We start from the raw sequence: 20,671 nt of genomic DNA, 5'->3' as shown, positions 1-20,671 counted from the left end.
TATGATCTGCTTTGCAACTTATAATCTGACGTACCTCTTATTTACATTGACAGCTATAGCACTTGACCTTATCCACCTTTATTTTTACCTCATTTGAACTTTGGCGCTGCGTCACACAAAACCCGCTCGACCAAGTGACGGTAATAATAACAACAACGTTGATGATGTTTATATTCTTTCACGGGTCAGTTCCTCTCCTTTGCCTCCTCCAGTAAAAGTGATCGTGAAAGGGCTCAAGAAGGCTGAAAGAAACGTGGCTAATGAAGCGGTCGATGCACAAAGGGTTCGCTAATATACCCGTCTTGGTCTCTACTTAAAGAAAACACGTTAAAAAGACCTCGTTCTGGAGAGCTTGGGGAAGGGTTTTGTGTGCGGAGTGGAGACCGAGGCAGCGGCGTCATCAGCAGAGAAATAGGTTGTTAGCACGTTCCTATAATACTTCTATGGTGCATCACTATCCGCGCCCAAGCACACATATTTGACAAGGCTTTCGGGGGAGTTTTAAGCATTTCAAGGTATAGTTTTATGACTCAAGTGGTAGTTTGACCCTTCTTCTGTACCATGAACTTGAAAAAGACTCATTAGAACCCGGTTAATCTCCTCTTCACCCTTTGGAAATTATTGATGTAAGAAGCGGAAGCGTCTGAGAATATCGACCTTATATGTTCTATGGTGCTCGACGCCAGACTGTTCGCCTTCCGTATTGAGGGCCCACGTTCGAATCCCGGCCGAGCGTTAGAAAAAAAAATTAGTCCTCCGAAGAGAGCAATTTCTTACGTGCTTCGATGAGTGAAAAATATCATATCACACTAGTTTTCTCCTTATCTTCCCAATACTCACACTCCTTCACGAGGGGAAATTATTGTGACACTCCTGAGCTAAAGAGCCTCATGTCATTATCCTGGTTCTTCTTCATTCTATTGTTACCCTCTTGTCGAAACTTCCTCCTGCCTTTTATTTTCCTTTGTGTGTGTTATTTTTGGGTTTGGCGCGGAGGAAGAGGGACAAGGGGCACACAGTCTTCCTTTGGCTGCTGAAAAAAAACTAAAAAAAGAGTGAAAAGGGAAAAAAATAATATGGTATCATTAGCTTAGCGTCATGAGGAGGATGGTGGAAAGGGAAAGGCAAGGGGAGGAGGAAGGGGAAGGGAGTGGGTGTGTAAGGCTTTGTTGTGTATTTATGCAGGTAATTACGATGATAGTTAAGTGTGTGTTTAGTGGGCGGGAAGAGGAGGAGGAGGAGGAGCGGATGGGAGCGAGAGAGAATAGATAATTGCTCATATTTACACCTTATAATCAAAAATAGAACACACACACACACACACACACACACACACACACACACACACACACACACCCACACACCATACCTCATAATCATCCTTTATTCTTATTCTTTTTATTGAGGTCCATGAAAGCGTATCAATGCAAAACAAAAACAAAATTATATAGACCCAAACAAAGCCCTTTCGATAAGCAAGAGACCGTAACAATGAATTAAGAAGAGGGGAAGAAACACCCAAGACTCTACATTAGCACCCAGGTATCAGGTGGAGTCCCCCCTTTCATCCTCCAGTTTTCTGTGGCGTCGAGAAGAGCAGCAGCGGTGTCCCATTAGCATTTAGAACCACAGCCTGCATTACCGTGGCCACAAAACTCTCGGGTCTTTTCATACCTGATTTCGTACGCAAAGAGAATTAGATTAGTTTTCGCTGTGCGCTTATAGTCTATTGCTGTCAGATGTTTGTTTGTCTTCATTTGTTAAGTAATATCGCTCTTGGTATTGTAAGGAGTTAGGTTGGTAGTTAAGTTGTGGTAGCAGTTGTTATTGTAGTAGTAGTAGTAGTGGTAGTAGTAGTTGTAGTTATGTCGTTGTTGTTATCGTAAATAGTGGTAGTAGTAATAGTAGTAGTAGCTGTTGTTGTAGTTATGTCGTTGTTGTTATCGTAAATAGTGGTAGTAGTAATAGTAGTAGTAGCTGTTGTTGTAGTTATGTCGTTGTTGTTATCGTAAATAGTGGTAGTAGTAGTAGTAGTAGTAGTAGTAGTAGTAGTAGTAGTAGTAGCAGTTATAGCTGTTGTCGTTGTTAATACTGTTGGTCTGGACTCCGTAAGCTACTTCTATTACTTTTTTTCTCTCACTCCTTTAATCGAAGTAACATTGAGTGATAGGCGAGGAAAGGCGCGGTGTGTGTTAGTGTGTGTGTGTGTGTGTGTGTGTGTGTGTGTGTGTGTGTGTGTGTGTGTGTGTTGAATAATGACTCATTCCCCGAGGCGGCGGCTGTCACACATCAAAGGAGAGGCGAGCAATGATAGCGCCTCCCTCACATGTTGAACACACACACACACACACACACACACACACACACACACACACACCGTAATACTCTTCCACGTCCACCTCTTAACACCAGGACTGTCTTCTTTATCTTGGTTCTCTTGTTAACACCTGGACGTTAATTTTGTACCTGTAGGTTTGAAGGATCATTGTGTGTGTGTTTAGAGAAAGTTCATGTGAAAGTCTTAAGATAGAGGAAGGGGAAGAACGGAAAGAAAGAAAGCAAGGAGCGTTGGGTGTCTCGCTGCATGTATTGTTGACTTTTGTTGTGCTTAGCAAAAGATCTCTAGACGTAGGATTGTTTTCTCTTTATGTACAATTCTCCGGAGAGGTAACCTTACCTGTTGAGCCGTGCTTATAACAGTTCTTAATTGTACATATCTTAGGATACTTTAATGATTTTTTTTTTGTTGTTGTTGTTGTTTTTGGGTGGGAGTTTGCTCGGGAGGACCGTCGGGAGTGTAGGCGGCGAGTAAGTGAAGCGACGCGCCCCTGGGCATATGCTCCCCATTAGTTAGTTATTTTTCGTACAGTCCATAGCGCCTGTAAGCTCTCAGAGGACTGTTAGTCGAACACAAACCGTTCGTAGCGCGGGCAGGTTTCATATAGGCTGTGGCAGGCTATGGTGGCTGCCGTGATATATTACTCTTGCTCGGCTCATGCCCCCTCCCCTTAGTGCTCCCCTTCACCATAGTTGATGAATTCAGGGTTGATTGAAGACAGGTACGGCCCGTGGGTAATCTTCCTTCACTTGCCGAGGGTTGTAAATTGCCCGCTGAGTGCAGCACCTGGACTGTCCTGCGTGTTCATGTTCAGCTTGTCCACGCGCTGAGCTCTCTCTCTCTCTCTCTCTCTCTCTCTCTCTCTCTCTCTCTCTCTGCTCTCCGGCTCTGTTTAGTCTCGCTTGACTCATTTGTTGAGAGTATAAATAGATATAAAATTCACATAATATTAACTAAGTTTAGGCCTAACAACTTTTCATCAAGGCTCATTCACGTGGACGTATTACATTAAATACGACATCAAAGGAATGAATACTGGGGAAAACGGTGTGAGGCTTATGATTACAGATTGTTATTGTGTTTCTCTCTCTCTCTCTCTCTCTCTCTCTCTCTCTCTCTCTCTCTCTCTCTCTCTCTCTCTCTCTCTCTCTCTCTCTCTCTCTCTCTCTCTCACACACACACACACACACACACACACACACACACACATACATAGGTGCTTTTCGTATAAGCTAGAGAGCGTATCTCCCGGCGGAAGGTGTTATCGCGTGTGTGGTGAATTGTAAGCGCGGCGGCGGGGGTGTGAATTACCCTCTTAACACACACACACACACACACACACACACACACACACACACAGAAATCGCATGCGAGCTACCTAACTTACGCCTCCACAGTCAATGAAAGGAGTAAAGGGGTGAAAGTCTCGCCTCCACGCACAGAAACAAAGTAGGCGGTGCACGGCGTGACTTCCCCTTACTGCCACACAATCTAACAGCAATGTAGGCGATGGAGGGTGTTGCATGTCCCTCACCCCCTCAGGCAGACCACGTGGGGTAAGGTGCGGGGTGTATCTCACGCCTACACACTCCTGGATACAAAACAGAGTAGGCCGGTAGCAGCGACGGGCCAAATTTGTGCCATGATATAGACCCCCCCAAAATAGATGATACATAAACTGATCACAAATGCTTTGATATATATTATGAAATGGTTTCTGTGAGTGATGAATTTTTCTAATTTTTCTCGCTTAGAGGGACCATTAAGAAACATGATCCCCGCTGCTACCAGGTTAACCTATCTTAAGAGTATATATTACTTTTCCAAGCATCGGTTAAGTATAGTGGATCATTAGTAACGGGTGGCATGGACGTTATAAGCTTGAAGTAGCGGTAAAGTGAGCATTTTCAGCATTTAGGAACGGTATGATAATCACTTTAGGCTTTAACTAACGATGTTTAAGTAATGGTGTAGGGATCATTCTAAGTGTAAAAAGTAACTGTATTTTAACTCTTCTCAGCCTAAGTAATGGTGTAGCTTAAGTAATTACGTAGAGACCAGTATAAGTGTAAAGTAACTGTATTCGAACCATTCTCAGCCGTAACAAGTAATTACGTAGGAAAGTTATGTGTTAAGTAACGTCATTTGAACTTCACAGAGCCTTAAGTAACAGTGTAGCCCTAGTAATGTAGTAGGGAAGATTTTAACTGTAAGATAACGACATTTGAACTCTTCTCAGCCTTAAGGAACGGTGTAAGTTAATGCGGTGCAGGGAGCAATATAAGTGTTAAGTACCTTCATTTTAACCATTTTAGGAGAGGCGTAAAGCGGACTTTCTTCAACACTTTTTTTTTTGCCCTTGAGCTGCTTCCTTTCCTGTAAAAAAAAAAAAAATCTCAGCCTTTAGTTACAGCGTAACCCAATGTTGAAGTGAAGATTCAGATTGCAAGGTAACGGCATTTGAACCCTTCTCGCCCTAAGTAACGGTGTGTAGGTTCGACATAGGTGGAGTCAGGGCAGGTGGTGACGGTGGGATCCTATCTCGCGTCCTCCTCTTCCTGTCCTCATCACTGTCGACGCGGAGAAAAGCAAGATAGCCCTGTTCTGTTAGCACGCCTGTGACCTCATTCTGTACTCTGCGTCGCTGGCCTTGTTTAGACAGCATATGGAGGCTGTCTGGATGCTAGTTGGTGACAGTGATGGTGGGGTGAATTTGTATCTCTCTCTCTCCCCTCCCTCTCCCTCTCCTTTTTCCTCTCTCCCCCTTCTTTCTTTTCCCTTCCCCCCTCGAACACCAACAAAGACCACGAGATAGCTGAGGGGCATATTATTAAACATTTCGGCGCCCAAGGACATGTTTAACAAATCTTTCGTACTATTTGTGGAGAGCATTGTCATTGGTAGTTTGACAAAGCCTCTCTAGCTACCATGAACGTTAACAAACACTCATGAGAACGCGTTTGATCTCTTTGTGAGGGTCTTGAAGTTAGAGACATGAGAAAAGTGTAAAGGGAGTGCCAAACTTAACCTAAACTTGAATTATGCCAAACTAACCTAACCTATCATAGCCCAACCTCATCTTCCTTATGCCAGAATCAGTGCCTCCTTAGTTTTTCATATCTCCTCCTTTTCTTTCTCCTCCTCCTCTTCTTCCTTCACCTCCTTACCCTAGCCTATCAAGCCCCTCCACGTCTCCCTCATGCCAGAATCTGTACCTCGACTTTAGTTTTCATCTCTCGTTTTCTTTCTTCTCCTTCTCCTCTTTTTCTTCTTCCTTCACCTCATAACTCTAACTTGACCCTAAATAGCCTATCAAGCCCCTCCACGTCTCCTTTACCCCAGAATCTATACCACGTCTGTAGTTTTCATCTCTCCTCGTTTTCTTTCTTCTCCACCTCCTCTTTTCTTCTTCCCTCATCTCATAACTCTAATTTGACCCTAAATAGCCTATCAAGCCCCTCCACGTCTCCCTCACACCAGAATCTTTACCTCGTCTTTAGTTTTCATCTCTCCTCGTTTTCTTTCTTCTCCACCTCCTCTTTTTCTTCTTCCTTCACCTCATAACTCTAACTTGACCCTAAATAGCCTATCAAGCCCCTCCACGTCTTCCTTACCCCAGAATCTATACCACATCTTTAGATTCCACCTTTTCTCCTTTATTTTTCCTCCTTCTCCTCTTTTTCTTCTCCCTTCGCCTAACTTGACCCTAAATAGCCTATCAAGCCCCTCCACGTCTCCCTCACACCAGAATCTTCACCTCGTCTATAGTTTTCACCTTTCCTCGTTTTCTTTTTCTTCTCCTCCTCCTTTTTTTCTTCTTCCACTCCTTACTCTAAGTTGACCCTAAATAGCCTATCACCCCACCCCCCTCATCTAATATTTGCTATTCCATTTCTTTCCTTATGTTATCCCTCCTGCTTTTCCTCTTTCTTCTCCTTCTTTTTCTTTTTCTTCTTTTACTTCTTCTTCGTCATCTTTCTTTTCTTCTTCTTCTTCTTCTTCTTTCCTTCAGTTTCTCAACCTTCTATCGTGGTCGTCAAATCTAGTCACCACAACAACAGACTTATTAGCCTATTCTTGAAAATGGCTCCCCCCTCGTTACCAAACACGCCCACTCTCTCTCTCATTGCATTTTTCTTTCCATGGTGGGGAGGAAGATGAGAGAGAAGAGTAATTTACATTCCCCTCTCTCTCTCTCTCTCTCTCTCTCTCTCTCTCTCTCTCTCTCTCAACTTGTGTGGGATCTAATGGTTGTTGTTTAATTATTTTCCTTCCTCTTTTTAATCTTTAGTCTTTCACATGATTAAGTCACTCGCTCGTTAAATCCATCACAAAGGGTCTCAGTCTGTGTCTCAGTCATTCTTTAAGTCCTTCCGTCAGTTAGTCAGTCCGTTGGGAAGTCGGATATTTGGTCACTCAGTCAATCAGTCAGTTAGTCAGTCCGTTGGTAGGTCAGTCAGTCCCTCATTTAGTTGGTCAGTCAGTCAGTCAGCCATGCAGGCAGTCAGTCAGTCACTCTTTCGAATAGTCATCAATCGAAACATTCATTCATTCAGTCAGTCACCTGGATATTCACTCCTTCCCTCCCTTACTCACTCACGCAGTCACACTTTCCCTTCCTCAGTCACTCACTCAGCCGTTTTCTCCCTTACTCATTCACTCCCTCCCTCCCTCCTTCACTCGATCCCTTTCTCCCTCCCTCCCTCCCACACTCTACTTCCCTCCCTCTCTCCTACATCTACTCACTGTCTATTTCTGTGGTATAAAAAGTTACTGCAGTGTGAGAGAGTGGGATTAAAAGATGTTTTTTTTTTCGTACTATTTACAGAAAAAAAAGAAAGGTATATATGTCTCGGATTGTAATGTTAAGAGAGAGAGAGAGAGAGAGAGAGAGAGAGAGAGAGAGAGAGAGAGAGCATAGTCGAACGCTGAACATCCTTTTCCACCCTCCCCCACCCCCCTCTCTCTCTCTCTCTCTCTCTCTCTCTCTCTCTCTCTTCGGTAACTTCGTAAATGAGATCGTTATAAGTCGCTTCGGCCACTGACGGTGGAGAGTGAAGAGGCTTATTTTAGTGGAGAGAGAGAGAGAGAGAGAGAGAGAGAGAGAGAGAGAGAGAGAGAGAGAGGTCCTCAGTGTCCTCAAGCGCCAAAAATTCCCAGAAGGACTTGCAAAAGAATCATTATAAAAACCTTCCGTTCTCTTTGTGTACTGCCTTGAGTAGAGCTTTATTTTGTTTCTTCGGGAAATGGATTGACGTGTGTAGGTGTTTTGCTCACTGACAGGAGGAGGAGGAGGAGGAAACACACCAGTCCTCGTCGACAGACCGACTTTTTCGTCTCGGCTGACGTCAGCTGATAGAGTCGGCACCCTGCTACGGCCGCCATTGGCAAAGGACCGTCCTCCCCCCTATAGGAAAGGAGCAATCTTTGGAGGAGGCGGAGGAGGAAGAGGAGAGGAGGAGAAAGAGGAGAAGAGGAGGAAGAGGGGGAGGAGGAAGAGGATAATTATTAGATAACGATGTATTTTCTAAGATCTTTAAGTAACTGTATGCATCTAGAAACATCCAAACATACAGACAGACACACCTATAGCCAGTGAACCATCCAACGACCTAACCAGTCAGCCATCCAGACAGACAGACAGACATAGACAGACAGATAGACAGATAATTCAGCAAGCATATATACAGATAGACAGACTTTTATGACGACAAATAAAAATAGAAGGAAAGAAACAAACACACAGATGGACACGAAAGATAAAAAAAAAAACAGGGAAAGGAGCAAATATTAATTAAAAACAGGTGTATGTCTTCTAAAAACACATGTAGGTGAAGACGTATAGGAAGAAGAGTATATGTATCAGAAACCTTGCCAAGAGGAGAGTTTCAAGACACCTCTCCTACAACTGACCCGCTCCAGGCCACTATTATCTTTATCAGGAGCAATGTTTAGCAGTCTTCTGTTGTCGTTGTTTGATATCTTTCCAAGTCTTACACCTCTCCTACAACTGACCCGCTCCAGGCCACTATTATCTTTCACAGGAGCAATGTTTAGCAGTCTTTTGTTGTCGTTGTTTGATATCTTTCCAAGTCTTTATAAGAAATAGAATGACGTTTTTGTTTTTCGTTAAGATTATGAATGTCTATTGGTTTTAAAAGATTAGAATGATGTCTTTAGATTCCGAAAGCATGTTGGTGGTGCGGTGGTGGTTGCGGTAGTGGTTGTGTTATTTATGCTGCTTCCAGTCTTTTTATTTTTATTTTTCATTGTTGGTAGTTTTTATCGTGACGCTGAGGTTGGTGGTCAAAGATTTGCATGATGTAGCGTCTCAAACATATGTATCTGGTGATCAGTCGGGAAATTGAAGTCACCCTTTGAAAAACATGAAAACGTAAACTCGAAATGAAGGGGAAGCTAAAGTAAGTGTCAAAAGTTTGGTATTTCCGGATTTCCATATATAGTAGTATCTATGTGTAGGAAAAGTACACCTAAAGACGAATATTATAGTAGAGTTTTACGTTTCTAATTCGCACTAATCACATAGGCAAGTATGACAAATGTTTAAACCCATTCTTTGACCTCTCACGTTCCTTAATTCGGCCCCTGTTATAGGTTTGTGTTGTTGTTGTTGTTGTTGTTGTTGTTTGCAATAGTCACACCCTTCACACGTTGTCCAGTTGGGAAGAAGTGTAAGTTTTTTTTCTGTATATTATAGGTTATATTTTTCTCTTTGCTCACTTTGTCTCCCTTCTCGAACTTCTCTCCTTTTTTTTTTTTTTTTTTTTTTTTGCTCCTCTTCCTCTTGTTCTCCTCCTCCTCCTCTTCCTTATTGCTTTTCGAACTTCCCTCACTTCCCTCCTTTTTTCTTCTTTACCTTTTCTTCCCTTGTGCCTCCTCTTCCTCCTCCTCCTCCTCCTCCTCCTTTTCTTTTCCTTCACCTACTGCTAATCAAGCCTTTACAATGCTATCTCCAGTTTATTAACCAAGAATATATCTGTTTTCATTGTATACACGTGAAGGTACTGAGCAAAAGTTATCCTCGTACTTTCATTCCCTAGTATCGTGTCCTAGGAAAAAAATGAGGGAGACTTGCTATGCCCAGTTGCCTCTTTTTTTTTTTACAGTGAAGGAAGCAGCTGAAGGACCCTCATTTTGGGGGTGGAGTTTCTGTGGAGAATTAGTGATAGATTGATGGATTAGTGGAAGATGACATTTTTCTCCGAGGATTACACGTGGAAGTGTGTGTCATTTATTTCCTGTTCCTAAATATTTTCTCTCAGTTTTCTTTTACTCTGTGTCTCCCCGTCCACCTGTTTCCTCTCACTGCTTGTTCTGTTTGCATCTTCATCGCTCTCATCCGCATGCCAACACCTCCTTCATTTCTTATCTGCTCTTCATCTTTACATCTCGCAGTTTTCTTATACTCTTTGTCATCTCATTTGTCTGCCTCCTCTTTCCACCTGCTCTGTCTGTATGTGTTGTGTTCATTTATGTATTTACCTCTCCTCCATGCACCGACACTCCATCTCTTATCTCGTCTTAATCTCTACATTCAGTTCCATTCATTAACCTGCCACCCCATTCCCTGTTTCATCTTCCACCATTACGTTCTATCATTCACCCTCCTCTTTTCCAACACTTGCGTTCCTTATTCCTAAGCTTTCCGCTTCTTAAAATACATCCCTCCTTCCTTACCTCTCCCCTTACTTACTTACCTCCATCGTCTTACCCTCCCTTAATTCTTACCCCCCTATCTACATACCTGCTCCACCTTCTTACCGTATATCCTTCCCTCCTTACCTCCCTCCCTACCTCTACCCCACTCCCCCTCGATCATCTAGTCGCCACACGGGCCACGGAGAGAAAAGAGGGAGGGTCTGAGGGAGGGAGAGAAGTAGGAAGCTTGAGTTCAGTGACCCGTCCAGACCACGACTTCCATCCCGCCAGACAACAGTGCTCTCCCAGCTGTGGCCGGTGTAGGATATGCTCCTTAGGGGGACTCACACGCGATCTCCCTCTCAAAGCATTCCGCGATGGCTCCCCGCCTGGATTAACGATTAGGGCGCTCAGGAAGCCGTACCCGGAGCCGTATCATAGAGGAACGCTGCTGGGGAACGCCATACTACCCTACTTCAGGAGAAATCTAGAGTTCTTCTACGGAAGTGCTACAAGACCCTGCTACGAGTGACCACGATAACCCTACTACAGGAGAACGTTACCACACTGTTACAGAAGAGCATTAGAGCCATACTACTGACGAAGGCGACGACTCCTCTATAAGAACACGCTATAACCGTACATGTAAACAACGCCACGACCTACTTCAGGAGAAAATCATAAACCTGCAGCAGGAGAGCCCCACAGGCCTACCATAAGGAGACTACGGCTTTACTACATTAAATCACAGCATCCCTAGAAATAGTGATGCAAGAGATGCTACATAACAACACTCTTAGATGACCTCGAAGTGACCAACGCTGACCATGACCCCAACACACAGCCTAAGGACTCCGTGACGCCCCTCTGCCATATCCTACAGCCCTGATTCCCTCCCTCAGGGTCACGATGCTGGCCAGTGTCAAACAGAACCTCCTGGTGGTGGCGTCCTGCGGGGTGTTCCTCTACCTCTTCCTGAACCTGAACTTTGATTTCCTGGCTGAGAATAACGCACAGAACGCCGAGGCTGCTCCCACCACCACCACCACGACCACAGCCACCACCACCACCGTGGAGGAAAGCGAAGAGGAGCTGGATTTCTTAGAGTTCATGGTATTCAGAGAGGGGGAAGAAGAGGAGGAAGGATATGCAGTAAAAATAAACCCCATTACACAAAAAGAAAACGAAGACAGGAACACAGAAAACAAAACACTGGAAACTTCACCGATCTTACTTAGCCCTGAAACGAATCCAGTCCAGCAACCAACACCATCTGGGCATCGGAATGCGATCAGACTCCCTTTGACAGAGTTTCCGAGCGTGAGTTACTGTGACAGCAATAGTGATCCGTCGCGAGTGAACAAAAGCAACGTGTACCCCTGCAAGCATTGGCACCACGTTAATGAAAGAGATAAGGTCTGGCCCGTCATCCTCAAGCCCTCCAACGGGAAAATCCTGGAGTGGCTGTCGAATAGGAGATACGATGATCCGGAGGTAAGGACTGAAGGATGCGGAAGGACTTACATGCACCTTTTTTTATCCTTTTCTTCACTGTTTTATGTTGTTGTCGTTGCCTAGTTACACATACTCTTTTATATTTCCTTTCCTACTTTTTTGTTGTCATTGATGTTCTTATGTTCTTGTTGTTGCGTTATGTTAGGTTGTTACTCTTCTATTTTCTGTGTCGAAGGAATCACACACGTTTTTTTTTTCCTTTTTTGTGTCGTGTGTAATGTTATTGTTGTTGTTTATTGTTGCGTAATGCTATGTTGCTCCTCTTCTATTTCCTATTCCTTTTCTCCTTTTCTGTGGCGAGAGAAAGTTGGCAACACACAAGTTTTTCTTCCCTTTTTTGGGTGTGTTGGCAGTGATGTGTTTTTGCTTGTTGAGTTTGTACCTTTTCTTATTATCTGTGTTGCTATTTTCCTTTCCTGCAACACTACTACATAGGCCTACCGTCAAAATTTTTGTAGAGCAATTTTCTTCTCTATCAAAATGGAAAGACAGGAGAAAGGGAAAGATTTAGGAGTAGATTTTTGACCTCCTGTAAAGTGTGTGTGTGTGTGAGAGAGAGAGAGAGAGAGAGAGAGAGAGAGAGAGAGAGAGAGAGAGAGAGAGAGCGACAGACAGGCAGGCAGGGCTCGAGACACCCACAAAAAGCACCGTTAGCAGGGCCGAGGTGAAACACACTGAGGTGAGTTGCCAATGAAAGGATCTGCTGTGTGACGAGTTGCCGCCTTGGTCATATTCCATCGTGTTTTTTCCTGTTTTTTTTTTTTCCAATTTTCTTGTTCTTGTTCTTGTTTTCCTTCTTCTTATGCCTCTTTAGTGTCTTCTTTTTTCATTTCTTCTTCTTCTTCTTCTTCTTCTTCTTCTTCTTCTTCTTCTTCTTCTTCTTTTTGTTCTTCTTCTTCCTCCATTCGTCCTCCATTCTTATTCTTATCATTATCATCATTTTCATCAGTATCATCATCATCATACTACTACCAATAATAATAATGATAATAATAATAATAATAATCCTCTTCAATAAGTCATTATGATCGTTTAATTTCACGGTAAAAAAAAAAAAAGAGATAATCACTAGTTTACAAACTTTATTTATTTCATCTAGATTGTTTTAGTTGGTTGTATAAAAATCGTAAATCATAGAATAAACATATAAAGGAGACATTAAAAGAAACCCAGACTCTCCTATTATTATTATTATTATTATTATTATTATTATTATTATTATTATTACTTCGACTACTACTACTACTACTACTACTACTAATAATAATAATAATAATAATAATAATAATAATAATAATAATAATAATAATAATAATAATAATAATCCAACTACTACTACTACTACTACTACTACTACTACTACTACTACTACTACTACTACTACTTCTACTACTACCACTATTACTACTACTACTACTACTATCATTATATTTTCGCTTTTGTTTTGGTGTTTAATTTTCAGGTAATCTGGACTGAAACACACGCTTTCTTGCAAGAGTTCAAACCACTTATTCTACGAACAGTTTCTTTTTCTTTTGTTTTCTTCCTCTTGTCTCTTCTGGCCTGCAAAGGAAGGGTGGGAAGCGTAACCAGTCTCGGTCTCCAGTTTGAGCTGCCTCCTGCCAGATTTGAGGCGGGCAGAGTATCCCCCCATTCCCCCTTCACCCCCCCCCCTCGCGGACGTGCATAGAAAGTCTGGTGATAGAGAAGGAGGAAGAAGGAGTGGTGGAAGAAAAAGATACTGTTGATGATGTTGAGGAAAAGAAAGGAGATAACAAAGACAAGAACGAAAAGAAATGATAAACGGTTAAGAAAAAATGACGAGAAAGGGAAGAGGAAGAAGGGGAGGATTAAGGAGGAGGAGGAGAAGAAAGAGGAGGAGAAAGAACAAGAGTAATATCAGCAAGAACATCAGGAGAGGGAGGAAGAGAAGGAAGAAAGAACATTAATAGTGACATCAGGAGAAGTAAATGGAGGAAGAGGAGAAGGAGAAGAGAAAAGAAAAGAATAACAAAAACAACAAAACAAAACAAAAACAATCAAAACAATAGCGAGAGAGTAAACACGAACACACACAAAAAAAAAAAATCAACACAAAAAGAGCACAATCCCCTTCCTCCTCTCATTCCCCTAACACCATCCTCAACCCCCTCCCGTTACCCACTCCCCACACTAACCCTCCCCTTCTCTTCCCCAACAGGTAGAAGAACTAGTGGAGGAGCAGCTGCAGGTACAGAAGCAGCGCCTGGCCCAGATAAGAGACACCTGCAAGGCTCATCCCGAGGTGGCCATCAAGCAGTACATGTCTCTGGTGTGGGCGAAGGACAGGAGCCCCCCGCTGGTCTACTGCCCCGTGTATAAGGTGAGGTGGGGGAAGGAATGGAGAGGAGGGAGGGAGGGAGAGGGGGGAAAGACGAAGTGACAGGCTAAAAACAGATTCTATAGACAAACATGCAAATATAGAGATACAGAGATTACTGATAGATAGACAGACATAAACAGACTTACAAACTGAAGACAGGCAGACAAGGAGACAGATGCAACTTCAAAATACAGGTAAAATAGAATAGGTTTATTGAAAAGCCACATAAATATAAAAAATTCCGCGCTAAATCACCTTACATTTTACTTAACCTTCCATATTTATACTATGTCTTATCTTAATTCACTTCGTCACTCTTAGATTCATTACATCTACCCACCTATTTATTCATATTTTACTTATTCACATTCTATTCATATTCTACCTTGCTTCATTTCATATTTCACTTAATTTACATTTTACTCATATATACCTGACTTCAGTTCGCTGCCTCTACCCTTGTATCCCGTGTTTTTTTTGTTTTGTTTTTGTGTGTGTGTGAGTGACTTGAGATCATATAAGCAGGTATTTTGTTTTGTTTACGACACTTTGTTCTGTACCTTAACCCCTTGGCTGCGGATTTCCTACCAGAAGACCTCACCAAGCTACAGGAATGGATCAAAAAGTGTCTGCTACAATTCAGTGAAGAAAAATGTAAAGTCCTGCACCATGGGAGGAGATATCCAGCACACCGATATCACATGGGAAACACTTCACTATCCACCACAGAGGCAGACAAAGACCTGGGACTATAATGTTACCAGGCTACCAGTGAAGGCGAAATCCGTACCAATCGCAGCGGACGGGTTAAGATTCAATACCTCTTCTCACTTCCTCATTCTCTCCTTCAGTCCGCGTCGACCACGTGGATGACCTACTTCCTGCGCCTCAAACACGTCAACGACAACAACCCGGCGCTGCTGAGGATGTCGAACAGGGCGAGGGAACTGAGGAAGTACATGGTAAGTCCTAGCCTGTGTTGAGGGGGTGGGGGGGGGGTGGGGGTGGGGGAAGCGTTGGTCAATAAACTCTACGGTCTCTTTCTCCTTTTTTCCACTAGCCCAGTTGCTCGTCTCTATTTCAAACTGCTGTATCTCTCTTTATTTCTCCTCTTCCATTTCTCTCTCTCTCTCTCTCTCTCTCTCTCTCTCTCTCTCTCTCTCTCTCTCTCTCTCTCTCTCTCTCTCTCTCTCTCTCTCTCTCTCTCTCTCTCTCTCTCTCGTCCTTCTACAATAAAGTATTTGAGGCGGTTGACAGAGATGAAAATTATGATTTAATCTATCTTGATTTTAGTAAAAATCAATGGTAAAGTTTATTATTTATATCAATGACTTAGACACAGGAATTAGTAGTGATGTTAGTAAATTTGCAGATGATACCAAGATCGGTAGAGTAATTGAGTCGGATCAGGACGCTAGTATTCTCAAGGTGAACTCAACAGATTATATGAGATGGAGTTCAATGTAGGGAGTATTCTGAGTGTAGGTGTAGGAAAAAACCCCCTCCTATTAACAAAATGACATTTTTTTCAGTAGTAGGTGGGGTGAGAGAGGATTTAGGGGTCTTAGTGAGCTCTGATCTCCGTCCAAGGGCACAATGCATTCAAGCAGTCTTACTCAAACTATATTTAGCATTAGTTAGACCTCATCTTGACTATGCGGTTCGTTTCTGGTCACCCTACTATAGAATGGATATCAAAATGTTAGAATCGGTGCAGAGGAGGATGACTAAGATGATTCAGGGTTGAGAAACTTGCCATACGAGGAAAGACTCAAACAGTTAAACAATTGTCACATTCAAAATAGACTAGATAAATTCATGGACATATTAGGTGGTGGGGTTAGATACACTTATGTTCTTAGGTTCTCTCTCTCTCTCTCTCTCTCTCTCTCTCTCTCTCTCTCTCTCTCTCTCTCTCTCTCTCTCTCTCTCTCTCTCTCTCTCTCTCTCTCTCTTTCTCTCTCTCTCTCTGTTTCCATCTTCGTTCTGATCTCGTATCATTCGTCCTACATTTCTTCTCGTCATTTTATTCCTACTCCTCCGTGTGCTCTTCCTTATCCTCCAATTCCTCCTCTTCCTCTTCCTCTCCTCCTCCTCTATATAGCTCTTCCTCATCCTCTTACTTTTCCTCCTTTTCATGTTCCTTTTCTTCTCCTCTTTTTCGTGTTCCTCATCCTTCGATTCCTCCTCTTCCATGTGCTCCTCCTTCTCCTCATCCTTCTTCTCCTCCTCAACAGCCTCGTTATGGCGGCGGCCACCACAGGGTCTTCACGGAGTACCCGGTGCCCAAATCGTCGAAGGACAAGCGTCGCGTCTTCGAGGATTCTGTCAGGTTCCTGGTTGTCCGCCACCCCTTCGCCAGGTACGTCTGAAGTGGTGTTTGGTGTTGGTTGTTGGTTGTTTTTGTTTTTAGTGCTGTTTTTGTTGGTGATGGCTTGATTTGCATTTTGTTTTTCTTGGGATTCGTTTTTGTTTTCTTTTTCCTCTTTTAGCACTAATATAATATTTTTCTTCTCCTCTTCTTCATCCTCCTTCTCTACCTCTTACTCTTTATCTCATTTGCTTTTATTTTCGTCGTCTTATATTCCTCTTACATTCTACGTCTGCTTCTTTCTCAACTTCTACTTCAACTCTACTTCTACTATTTTTTTCCCTTTCTCGTTTTCTTTTTAATATCATCCAGTCAAATATCACACACAAAAAAAAATAACTCCCTCTCACAACTCTCTTCCTCTCTTCAGGATACTATCGGCGTACAGGGACAAGATCGAGAGGCCCTACCCCCTGCCCTTCAGACCTTACTTCCAGCAGCTGCAGAAGGCGATCTTAGCGAGGTACAGGGAGCCAGGGGACAACAGCACCGACCTCCCACCGCACCCTACCTTCTCCGAGTTCGTGGACTACCTCATTGAGTCCACCAAGAACCTGAAGACGGCGAAGGACTGGATGGAGAATGTGAGTAGTAGTTGTTGTTGTTTTTATGGTGTTTGTGCGTGTTTGTGTTTGTTTTGGTTTGTGTTTGTTTTAGTTTTGTTTGTTTAAGTGTTTACGATTGGTGTGGTAAGTATGTGTATTTTTTTCATTGCAAAGTGATTGAAATTGGTAACTTTTTATTTCATCATGATTTTTTTTCCATTTGTTGACTTTTAGTTAAACTTGTTATTACTACCATAACCGTTACTTTTGTTGTTTTCATTATCATTATCAGTACATTACTAATACTAATACAAATACTAATACTACTAATACTACAACAACTATGTACTTCTACTATTCCATCCTCTCCTAACCTAACCTAACCTAACCTAACCTAACGAAACCCCAAGCAACCCAGTCCTCGTCTTCCCTTTAGGTGATCTGTTGGATTCCTTACTGGGTGCAATGCGGCGTGTGCTCCTCCGACTACCAGGTGATCGTGAAGGTGGAGACGATGGTGGACGACGAGCAGTTACTGGCGCACGTGGCGGACCTGACGGAGATACAGGATAGGGTAGAGTGGCGGAACAGGCGGGCGGGTTCCTCCACTTCGATGCTCCTCCCCGACTACTTCAAGACCCTCACGAGACACCAGGTTCAATTGCTCCACCTCCGATTCAAGATGGACTTCGATCTCTTTGGGTACACGATCGAGGAGTACCTGGATGTCGCTCGCCAGGTGTGATTCTCGTTGTTGTTGATGTTGTTGTTGTTTACCTGTGTTGATGTGGTCTATTTTTTTTTTTTTCGTTTTTGCTTATTTTGTTTGTTTTGTTTGATTAATTTTTGCCTGTGTTGTTTTTATTTCTTTAGCTGTTATTGTTTTTTTTCTGTTTTACTTTGTCTTGTTTGTTTATGTGTGGGTGTTTGTTAGTGTTGATGTAGCTGTTGTTGTTGTTGTTATTGTTTTTTTTCTGTTTTACTTTGTCTTGTTTGTTTATGTGTGGGTGTTTGTTAGTGTTGATATAGCTGTTGTTGTTGTTGTTATTGTTTTTTTTTCTGTTTTACTTTGTCTTGTTTGTTTATGTGTGGGTGTGGGTTAGTGTTGATGTAGCTGTTGTTGTTGTTGTTATTGTTTTGGTTATTTTGGTGTGTGTGTGTGTGTGTGTGTGTGTGTGTGTGTGTGTGTGTGTTTATTTTGTTGTTGTTGTTGTTGTTATGAGTGTTGTAGTTGTTTACGTTGTTTATTTCCTACTGTTTGATATATATTTCTCTTTTGGGTTATTTTTTTATACTGGCTTTTTTGTAGTTTTTCATGTATTTATTATCTTCGCTCATTACTCATTCATTCATTTATCCAGTTTACTTTTTCTCTGTCGTCTTAGATTCCTTTATTCATATCTTAGTCTTATTTATTTTTACATTCTCACATGATTCATTCTGCCATTCATTAAGAACATAATCGCTCCCGTATTTATTAACTCACGATTTTTCGCCTTCCATTAATTTTTACATGCACTTACATTTTACTCACGAAGCGCCGCATATGATTGAGTGATTGATAGTTTATTGTTGCAAGTAAACAACAAAGGAGAAGGGAGGAGCATGCCATCCCAACCCCCAGGCAGTACCGAGTGTGATTATACAACTAAGGATACATGTGGAAGTAGCACCAGGAAACTAAAAAGATGCAATGGTAAGGGACATATGTGTTCCGGTTAATGATACGACTGTTATAAAAGTAACGAGTTGAAGTAATGTGCGTTCGTGTTACTGGCGAAACGAGAGAACGCTGTGCTTTTTAATGGCGGACTGCGTTGTAATGGAGTTCAGTGCTATGCTTCAAAAGGATATACAGGGATTATAAGGAGATTACAAGAAGCCAGATGGCCCTCACATGGCAGCACCTGAACCTACACTTAGCAGCTTAATGTGTTATGTTGCAGTTATGTTTCATTGGAGTGAAGTAAGAGTTGGGTTAGTTTAAGCAGAGTGTGCCTAATGTTATTGTGTGTCAAGCTTTACGTCGTGATATTATGGAGGTTCTTAAAAAGCAAAGGAGAGATAATAACTACCTCGCGTTATTACAAAGAAACATGCAGGTCTTGGCGCCCACTTCCGCCGACCCCACCCCCCAACCCCATCCTCCACTCCCCCTAAAAAAAAAATAAAAAAAAAATTAAAAAAAATGTGCAGCTCAAAGCATACAGGGAGGGTATATTGCTGCTGATCGCAAGTTCAGCACGTGATCAGACAGCGGTGAACGGCCACATATACACAAACATGTTCAATTTACACTGAAACTTTTGTCACCGAACATATTATTACAGTTTCACTCGCAGAACACTCAATGCCACACGCCTGAACAGTGCGAATAATATATCACTGTTTATGTGAAGACGATGAGAGGAGAAGACAGTGGAGGCAGCGAGTGATAGTGGCTGTTGATGGTGATGGTGGTAGTGATGATGGTGATGACAACGACATGAACACCGTAGAAAACATCGAAGTGGCTGTTCAGTCTGTCCTTGAACAACGATAGAAACAAAAGGAAGAAGTGAGAAGGAAGGAAGGAAAGGGAAAAAATGAAGAGAGTAATAAATACACAACATCTCTGGAAAGGAAAGGAAAGAAGACAGTAGGGAAGGAAGGGGAGCAAAAAGAAAAAAAAAAGAACATTTGATACCTCGTTACTATGGAAGCAGGGAACGAAAGAACGAAGAACAAAAATAATTTGAAAAGAAAGGGGGAAGTCAGTCCACTCTACGTCTCATCACATTTTCGAATCCCTGCTCACTAAGACGGAAGAAAGGAAGGAAGGAAGAAAGGACGGGAGGAACTTAAACACTTGTAATCAACCTGACCCCAATCTCTGGCTCTTCCTGTCCGGCGAACCCTCCGATGTTGGAAAGAGGAGCACAGAACCCAGCTGACAATAAAGTAAACTAACCTATTTGTGATGTTTCTACGCAGTGCACCCTGGCGTCGATTAGGCAACACACAGAAAAGTATTTGAGTGTAGTTACGGACGTCTTAGCAATAAAAGTAGTAATAGCAGTAGTGGTAGAAGTAGTAGTAGGAGGAGGAGGAGGACGAAGAGTAAGAGTAGTAAGTGTAGGAGTAGTACTATTGAAGCATCACCAGTAGTAGTAGTAGTAGTAGTAGTAGTAGTAGTAGGGGGCATAAGAGGAAGTACCAATCACCTTCAGTAAACTATGTTCACTCGGGGAAGGTAAGCAGTGGTAATTTAGCCGTCATAGGTTTCTGTATCCCTAAGTAAAAGTTTCTAATTATATAAAAAAAAAAAAAACGATATGGAGGTGAGAAAAAGTGCACGTGGTTTATGGTAACGCTGACTTTAGCCTTTAGTACTATTCTATATGTATTAAGTGAGCATCGATTTAGCCAGTGTACGTCAGTTCGTCAGTACAGCACGTAGAAACGTAGTATTTACCGGTTTCTGACGCCTTACTATTGCCAAGAAACATCAGGAATTAACTATCTTAGGTAACGAAAATTATAAGTGAATCCCGTTATTGGGGTCCACGAGACAGTTTTGGGGTCGGAAGTCGGTACATTATAAGAGGCTGGGTACAACTTTTGGGTACAACAATCTGGCAACGTTGAGTCGTAGAGTGAGACTAACGGAACGGACCAGCCACCCCTGCATAGGTCAGCTCCGTTTTCTTTGCTGAGTATTGAAGAAAATTGGCTTGTGAGGGATACTTGATGAGAAAATGAGGCTGCTACGAGAGTCCATGAAATCGTACTACCATTTATAAAGATTGAAAATGGGATAAATAAACACAAATTGCACGTTGATATATTTGGTTTGTTACTGTTCTTTTTATTCACTCAAGAAGGGAAGGTTCATCTGTAAA

At 42.4% G+C, this 20,671-nt stretch overlaps 1 protein-coding gene across 1 annotated transcript; it reads left to right on the top strand.

The window, feature by feature from the left end:
* Positions 1–10,219: 10,219 nt before the first annotated feature.
* LOC127008640 (carbohydrate sulfotransferase 11-like) lies at positions 10,220–19,743 on the top strand. Its single transcript, XM_050880920.1, has 6 exons — positions 10,220–11,491; positions 13,713–13,874; positions 14,726–14,836; positions 16,112–16,236; positions 16,616–16,829; positions 17,227–19,743. The coding sequence occupies exons 1-6, from the start codon at positions 10,907–10,909 to the stop codon at positions 17,533–17,535; spliced, it is 1,506 nt and encodes a 501-aa protein (XP_050736877.1). The 5' UTR covers positions 10,220–10,906; the 3' UTR covers positions 17,536–19,743.
* The last annotated feature ends 928 nt before the right edge of the window (positions 19,744–20,671 follow it).

Source organism: Eriocheir sinensis, chromosome 38, assembly GCF_024679095.1.
Source record: "Eriocheir sinensis breed Jianghai 21 chromosome 38, ASM2467909v1, whole genome shotgun sequence".
Taxonomy (NCBI): domain Eukaryota; kingdom Metazoa; phylum Arthropoda; class Malacostraca; order Decapoda; family Varunidae; genus Eriocheir; species Eriocheir sinensis.
The sequence above is the reverse complement of the archived record's forward strand: the minus strand, read 5'-3'. Positions and strand labels throughout refer to the sequence as shown.